The sequence below is a fragment of the Suricata suricatta genome, chromosome 4 (assembly GCF_006229205.1).
Source record: "Suricata suricatta isolate VVHF042 chromosome 4, meerkat_22Aug2017_6uvM2_HiC, whole genome shotgun sequence".
In the NCBI taxonomy this organism is placed as follows: Eukaryota; Metazoa; Chordata; class Mammalia; order Carnivora; family Herpestidae; genus Suricata; species Suricata suricatta.
This window is the reverse complement of record NC_043703.1, coordinates 60,706,453-60,715,244: the sequence shown is the minus strand read 5'-3', so window position 1 is coordinate 60,715,244 and position 8,792 is coordinate 60,706,453. Positions and strand designations below refer to the sequence as shown.

General features: G+C 44.2%; 1 protein-coding gene across 1 annotated transcript in view; it reads right to left on the bottom strand.

Moving 5' to 3' along the window:
- Positions 1-2,088: 2,088 nt before the first annotated feature.
- Positions 2,089-8,792, bottom strand: part of FOXO1 (forkhead box O1) — a gene marked incomplete at its 5' end in the record, with an annotated part of 95,583 nt that continues 88,879 nt past the window's right edge. Inside the window, 2 exons of the mRNA XM_029938470.1 lie at positions 2,089-5,407; positions 5,877-7,232. Of these exons, the coding sequence (XP_029794330.1) occupies positions 5,895-7,232 (1,338 nt within the window). The remainder of the gene's footprint in view (positions 5,408-5,876; positions 7,233-8,792) is intronic.

Sequence of the window (8,792 nt, the reverse complement as noted above, 5' to 3'; positions counted from 1 at the left end):
GAACTTCTTGGGAAACCATGATCACAGCTAGTTTGTACTGGCCACATGATAGGTTTACAACTTAACTACTTACTTCACTTCCAGAGTTACCAAGAAAAGAAAAAGTACAGGTCTGGCCAACTGTCCACACTCCCCTGCTTAAGAGATGGAGAGAGTGCACATGAAAATGCAGAGGATGGCAGTGAAGCCAGTGGCTCTCCCACTCATCCTGCAGGAAACGCTGACTGTCCAGAAGCCCCATCAAGGAAACAAATCCCGAAAGCCTACTATTACCTCCACTGACACCAACTCACATGTTTAAGGTCCTTCTCCCGGACACAGGAAGCCATGTGCAGACATTACCTCATCCTCTAATCCTCACATTGAACCTGGGAGGCAGGTGGTAGAAGGTGTCCTCAACTTGCCTTATCTGCAGGCCAATCGCTGCCCAAGCATCAGAGCAGATCTGCAAGTTTACCAAGTGTCCTGAAACCAGCACGAACCAAGCAACGGGCACCTCCACTTCTGTTCTGCAACCAATCACTAAAGGGCAGGATGGACCTGTCTATCCCAGTGCATCAGAGGGAAAGAAAACTCGGGTTTAAAATGGGCCACGTTTACAACCCCAAGAAACATTTGCAGAAACTCTTAGCAGTATAATAACCCAACACGGCTCCCAGACTACCATGTGCAACTTTTAAGTCTGATGAGAATTCTGAAAAGTTGTTCATGGAAGGAATGAGATGTAAAGAATGAATGACTTAGTCCTCACAAAGCTGCCCTCTTTCTCCAGTGCAAACTTGTTGCACTTTTGGAAGACACAAACATGGTAAAGGTACCAATGCCAAAAAACTTCATTTAGCCTTTTGAGTCCATGGGTGCCTGGGAGGCAGGGGTAGGGGAGCAGACAATATCCTGCCACCAGTCAAGCTGAGAAAAGTTGGCCCTGATCTTCTTTCCTTCCTTCTTCCTGTAACAGTCAAATGCTCTCTCAGTGTGAAGTGTCCCTCTCGCACAGCCATACTGCTCAACCCAGGCGTCCGTGTAGAAAGCCGCCTCCCCCAGCCACCGGCGGTAACTAAAAGTTCTCTTGGACTTCTGGATGTCCATGCCACCCTGCAGGTTCCTCCAAAGGATCCAGACACCTGCAGATAAAATGTCTGCAGATGGCCTCCTGTGTCCGGGAGAAAGACCTTGAACATGTGAGTTGGTGTCAGTGGAGGTAATAGGAGGCACTGGGGATTTGTTTCCATAATGGGGCTTCTGGACAGTCAGGTTTCCTGCAGGATGAGTGGGAGAGCCACTGGCTTCACTGCCATCCTCTCTGCATTTTCATGTGCACTCTCACTATCTCTCAAGCAGGGGAGCGTGGACAGTTGGCCAGACCTGTACTTTTTCTTTTCTTGGTAACTCTAGAAGTGTAAGGGAGACAAACAAACCCTAACAAGCTGGACTGACCTTCTGGGGTCTAAACAGATGAACATTAGAATAACCTATTTCCTTCTTGCTACTCTAACTCATTCACTTGTCTTGTAAGTGAGTCAGAAGCAAGGAGACCAGGCGTTTCCTGGCTTTAAAACGCATTCTAACCACGTTAATCTAATCCTAGCTCATTCTGCAGGCATTTCCCAAAAAAAATCAAAACATATCAACCTCTAATCTATGGCCACTTAAAGGAGGACACACTCCTCCCCCTTCGGCGAGGTGCATGAGGTAGGGACGCATGTGGCCCTGGAAAGCCACTGCCCCATCCACCCACTGGTGCTCAGTGCCCTCCTCACTTGCCCTTCGGTGTTTTTCCCTGCAGCAGGGTCTGTTCTGACGTGAGATGTAACACGCCTAGGAATTACTGCACAGGAGGGTCATCGCTGACATTCCGAAGACGCAGTACTCCGGAGCTGCTCGTTTTCAGGGATTTTACCTGTTCTCAACTCTGGGGACTTCACTCTCAGTGGGACTGTTTCCTCCCTGTCCCCGCCAGAAAAGAAAATAACCAGATTTGAGGAAACCATGGCACTGTGGCTGACAAGGCTTACATAAGGTAAACTTTAAACAACAACCCACTAATAAAGAGCTTATTCTGCACAATTAGGAAAGAAAGACACCAAACCATTTAAACATAATTTATGTACATTTATGGCTTTATACAATAATAGCAAAGATTGTTCTTGTGTCTGTAAGTACATCAGCATCATCAGGCACTTCTCGGAGAGTATCGGAACAGGAACGTGGACTCTGCTGTCACTGAACTCGAGCAGTGACGTGCGGGAGGGCGTGACCGCATCCCGACAGGACTCCCGTGGCCCCGCTGCAGGCGCTGCACACTACCCTCAAAGAGGAGGCCAAGAGTAATGCAAGGCTGTTTTGTTTGCATAAACCACACTGCATTTTTTTTAATGAATGATTACTCCCAAACCAAAACCACAAGAGAAACTTCTCATTTAAAAGTCAGTTATAAATTAAGAACTCGTAAGAGCTGAATGTGAGAATTTCAAGTAAGTCTGGGGGAAGGGAGGGGGTGCTGGTAACATATACCCAGCAGTTGAACAAGTCCGAATCGTATACCTTTGAAAAATCCCCCCCCGCCGCCATTTCAAGTGTCCTTCTCGTCTTCTCAGTATGCTCCATTGATTTACTGCCAACTGGGATACAACGTTTGCTAATTAATTTAGACTTTGTCAGTTTGTTGAAGCGGAACTTTGCAAGTAATGCATCTATTACCTAAATATATTCCATACATCTATATTACGGAAACAATACTTTATATTTAAAATATCAGAATAGCTCTATAATACAATATGCTTTTAATAACAGTACAAACCAGAGGAAATCAATCAAACAAGGCTGCATAGGTGATATCATTTGCACATTTCACAAAGCAATCATGTACAATAACTGATATACTAATTACTCAAGAAAGTCAGTATTCGTACAGAAAAAGTATTACCAGAGGTCACATAATGTTTGTTTTCAAAATAGACAAGGTGCCTTTCACTGGACTTCACTGTACCCCAGAGAGATACCTAAGATTCATGTTAGAATTTCAACACAAAGAAAAATTTTCAGGAATAAAAATTATTTACACAGACTCAGGAGGGAGAAACATCTTTTTTAAAAGTTACTCTAGGATGTAATCAGATTTGAAGAGTGATTTCAGCTGTAGTTGCCTCTTTAGTGAACAAACGGGGCTCTGAGGCTCACCGTGCGACAGTACTGGAGAGGGAAAGAAGGCTGGACACAGTAGAGAACCCAAGCACTCTGGCACCGACAAGTTCTATTCCATATGCAGAAGGCACTGCTTAGAGGAACGAGGGTTTCCAAAATCAGACATATTTTGGAGTGGCCAACAGTGAAGATGCTTGGACAGGTGGCTGTTTAATGAATTTTCAAAACCAGAGAAGTCACGGTGGGAAGCTTACAATAGAGCTGGCCTCCTACAGGAAATCTTTCAGAACACTTGTGTTCTCGTTAAACATGTAGACCAAGCCAACAGATCTGCAATTCACATGCAAGACAAAGCCAGTGTGATCTGGGCTAAGTACACAGAAAGAAATCAGAGCCTTCTCAAGAAGGCAAGAGGAACATTTTTGTGCACCTGCTCCGTCTACTATGCTGACTTAGGGCATTCCACGAGACTTGAAAATACTGAGAGATGCAAAGCCAATTAACCTGGTCTGTCAGTTATAGGTAATTGCAAAATATTAAAACATGATGATGCAGCATGATAGTTCAGGTTGCTAAAGGCTAAGGAAATTCTCCAATTCTTAACTTACGGATTAGAGCTTTTACAATAAATTCAAATACACAACTTACAGCTGGTTTGTTGGCTTTCAAATTAATTGCCCCAATATTTTAACAAGCTCTAGTCCATTTGGTAGCCATCTGCACTCAGAGACACAAAGCATTCTGCAAATCACTGAAGTCCTATTTTAAATTTTCCTCCTTCCACCTAAATTTCCACAGTGTGCTAAGTAATCTGCAGGACAGAAGGGAGAGAGGGATGAAGTATATGAGTCTGAACATAATCCCGCAAGGCAGAGCTACCAAATCAACCTCCACTAGACCAAAGAGCGAGCACAGAAATATGAGGGAAAACATTTGCTGAAGCTCAACTCCAAACCGTTAAGTCGATCCAAACTCACAGTTTGAGAGAGGAGCCTGGTTTTAGACTCAGATCTCCCTTTCTGATCTACTAACATCACGAGGTCCCTCAGGAGTCACTGAAACAACTTAGCACAGAGGCAGCTATCAGAAGATTCAATGCTCGGCGGTGCACTTAGTTTGCAGGACAATAGGAGCAGCTGGAATTTCTTTAAAACACGTACATAAAAACTTATTAAGCTCTCCTAAACATAAAGCGCAAAACGTCCATAACTATACATCATCGCTCTCCTGCCAAAACAGAGCCAGAAATGTGGAGTATGCAAGTACTAATTACAAAGATTAGTCAGAAACAACACCAAGTAGCATCTCCAAAGTGTACAAACCAGTTAAACACGTATAAAATTAGTACTAATCCAGTTAGAAATACAAAATGAAAATTATGGGTGCTGCCTCAAATATCTGGGATTCCACAAATTTACAAGCAGACTATGTAACAAAGTAGACTCTAGTTTTAAGAAAACATTACAGTTCAATATCTATTCCAAAAATGATCTCAAGTCCCAACGATAACATCAAAAATCATTTATCTAGAAATTAGAACCATTTAAATGTTTATACAAATTTGCAAATAACAAAATAAACAAACCAAAAAAATAGAAAAGACCTGTACAAGGCTGGCTTTTAATCTATTTTTCCCCCCAAAGGTGTCTGACAAGACCGTTAATTCAGCAGATTGATAACAGGCTGTCGGTTCTCCCGTGAATTGTGTGGCCCTGTGAACGGGCCCAAAGCTGCTCCATGGAGGTGCGGACGGAGAGCTTGGTTCTCTGTGGTTCGCCTGTTCAGCAGAACACGGGTGGTACAAACAAAAGTTTAACTTATCACAGACGTGAGACCATCACAGTATTACAAAAAGAGTATAAACTTTCCTTGGACCAAATGGATATTTTAAAAAAACAACAACAACAACAAAAGCACACACAAATATAGTTCTGTCGCTACAGCTTATGTACAAAACTTGAAAGCACACCAGGATCTGAACGTCTTTTCTGCAATTATATGGTGTAGTGAGTTTGGCACTTCATTGTAATGAAATTTCCAATGGCACAGTCCTTATCTACAGCGGCACATAACCTGCAAACATCGGGCAAACATCCTGTACAGGAAAAGTGTCTTCGCTGCCAAGTCTGACGAAAGGAAAAAAGAAATTCGCTTTTTTTTTTTTTTTTAAATCAAGAAAACGAAAAGGAGGGGTGAAGGACATCTTTGGACTGCTTCTCTCAGTTCCTGCTGTCAGACAGTCTGAAGTACTTTTAAGTGTAGCCTAGAAAAAACACACAATGAAAATATGGCCAAATTAAAATCAATTCAATTTAAGGTATTAGAGTGACAAACATAGTTGGGGTGGGAACTAGAGCTTTCTCAAACAGCTCTGCAATCTTTCAATGGGGGAAAATTCCACTTCTTAAAAACTAAGAAACAAAAAACCCCTGCAGCATTTGACTTGTATCAAACGTATTCATTTATTGAAGAGTTACGAAAAAGGTGCAGCCATCTAACTGTCAAAAGAAATCTTTAAAGCAGTCAGAGGAAACTTCCTTATGCTTAAGCTCAAAGAAAAAAAAAAATACAAGCTGCAACAAGGGCCAAGAATGAGAAATGATGCCTCTGTGCAAGGAACAGCCAGCTGACACCAGAGAAGTCCCAACCATGGAAGGTATGTGGCAAGTTACTGTGCTCCTGTCTTTTAAGTCCTGGCTTCAGAAGGTCTTTTGACATTGGGGTGATCTTACCTGTTCACTAATTCACTCTTAGCCTGACACCCAGCTATGTGTCGTCGTCTTGACGCTGTGCGGGAAGCTTTGGTTGGGCAACACATTGTCAAAGTTAAAATCCAACGTATCTCCATCCATGAGGTCATTCCGAATGATGGACTCCATGTCACAGTCCAAGCGCTCAATCAACATGCCATCCAAGTCACTTGGGAGCTTCTCCTGGTGGAGAAGGCCCATCCTGCCATAGCCATTGCAGCTGCTCACTGAGGAGTAGGCCCCCAGCGCGTTCATCTGCATGGTGTGGGACACAGGCACTTGTACGGCTGTCTTCACTGGGGCCAGGCGGCTCATCCCCGAGGTGTGGGGCATCGTGTTGACCGCGTGGGGCAAGGCACGCCCGTTAACTGCGGATGTTGGCTGGGTATGTCCAGGGTGGGTGTGGGAGCTGGGGTTCATCATTTTGTTATGAGATGCCTGGCTGCCATAGGTTGACATGACCGAATTAGGGCCCATCAACACATTCTGACCAAGGACCCGGCTGCTGGGTTGGGCGATCCCAGGATCAACTGCTGTCATAATGTCATTATGGGGAGGAGAGTCAGAAGTAAGCAACTCCTTCAAGAGTCCTGGGGCACAGTTGTACTGATTCATACCTCCATAGCTCGATTTGTTGTCCTGAAGTGTTTGCATAGGCATCTGGGGCAAAGGGCTCATGCTGGACTGGCCGTATGTGTATTTTTGGTAGTTGGGGCTGGGTGAATTCAGACTGGTGTTTGACGGTGCAAATGAGTAGCATGGTGTCTGCTGCATCATGGTGCCGGGCGAAGACTGGGTGGAAACAGTTAATGGTGTTGGTGATGAGAGAAGGTTGAGATTATCCAAAAGATTTTCCATGTTTTCAGGATTGCTTATCTCCGACAGACTGGGTAGCGTAGAAGCCATCTTTGCAGCAGATGGTGGGTACACCATAGAATGCACATCCCCATCTCCAAGATCATCCTGTTCAGTCATAATGGGAGAAAGTCTCCCACTGATGGTACTAGCATTTGAGCTAGTTCGAGGGCGAAATGTACTCCAGTTATCAAAGTCATCATTGCTGTGAGAGCCAGGGCTCGCAGGCCATTTAGGAAACTGAGACCCTGGGCTGTCCCCGGCACCCTCCTGGCCAGACTGCAGGGATGCTTTCTTCTTGGCAGCTCGGCCCCGGCTCTTGGCAAATTTACTGTTGTTGTCCATGGACGCAGCTCTTCTCCGGGGAGATTTGCCACTCTTGCCTCCCTCTGGATTGAGCATCCACCAAGAACTTTTTCCAGTTCCTTCATTCTGCACACGAATGAACTTGCTGTGTAGGGACAGATTATGGCGAATTGAATTCTGTAAAGCAAAACATCACGTTAGAAATACAGTACTTCTGTTGGAATACTTATTGTTCATTGTAGATATGTTACATGGAGGACAAGTAAACATTTTTTAAAGTCTGTGGTACAGATTTCAACCTATATAATCACTAAGGGTTCTGAACTCCACTACGAAAGAGCTCCAAACCAGTACAAGAGAAATAGTATCTTATCTTAAAAATACTCATCTGTAGTGGCTCAATCGGTTGAGCGTCTGACTCTTGGTTTCGGCTCAGGTCATGATCTGATGGTTCAGGAGATCTAGCCCCATGTTAGGACCCACGTTGGGCTCCACGTCAGGCTCCGAACTGGACATGGAGCCTGCTTATGATTCTTCTCTCTCCTTCTGTCCCTCCCTCACTCACGTTCTCAAAACAAACCCAGTGTCTATATCTTAATGTAATAAGAGAACAAAATTAAATAGGCATTATTATAGATACCTTCTTTTATATAGCTGTATTTTATAGGGAAATCACAGGAACTCCTTTTAAAACCACTGAAATTTTTGCTTAGCTACAATGCTACGCAAATAGCAAACACCATTTCCATCCTATCACCCCTAAAACTACTGCCAATTCTCTTCAGATAGCACATATGCCATTTACACAAGTGAGAAGTTTTATATTACTGGGCCCACATGATTATGGAAAAGAAAGAAGTGAAGCAGGATATATTCTTAGTCAAGACCTCAAAGCCTGAAAACTAGTAAGACCTAGATTCCTTTATACCTTTTCAAGTCCATTAGGCTAACATAGGTGACTATAAGGCAAACAGGGTCATGTTTCTTATTTTGGAAAGTTGAACCACCAAAAAAGGGGAAATTTAAATCCAAGTGTTGTTCACCATCCCCTCCTCCCCCAAAAATAACCAGCAGTATGTGCCAACTAACCCCAGGGCACTGCATCGGAGGTCGTGCTCTGTCCAAAAAGACACAGGGGGAGGGGGTGGCAATACAAAGAGCTCCAGGCTTCAGTCACTCTGGACAGTTGTTGCACAACTAAACTGTGCCACATGTACCCCTAACACAATTAGTAAAGGAAATCAACTTAACTCTGGGAAACTGCTTGGCCCCTAGGTGCCTTAAGTTTCCTTATCTAAAAACAGATAAATAATCGACCCATTTAGGGCTATTATAGGGAGATACAACAGTTTATAAAATGCTGAGTGGCGCCTGGCACATGGAAAGCCATTACCAAGAGGTGGGTACTAGATCCCAACTCTGAGGGCACAAGGATATTGCCATTCTGAGTCCTGCTCCCCTCCTCCTACCTCCTATTCACTGGGTGTGTGCAGGAGCTCAGAGGTATCACAAACACAAACCCACAACTCCAAATATACAGTGAAGGAGGCTGGAGAAAGTGTCAAGTTCGGGCAGAAGCAGCAAAGCCAGGCTGCAAACAAGGAAGTCGCAATTCGATTCCCCTAATGGACACATAGTGGGACCACCACCATCTAGAGAGCCTCTGGGACGTATGGAAGAGCAAAAATGGGCTCCAAAGGAGGGCCCTTGTCGTGTAGCCTTTTGTTCCCCATACAG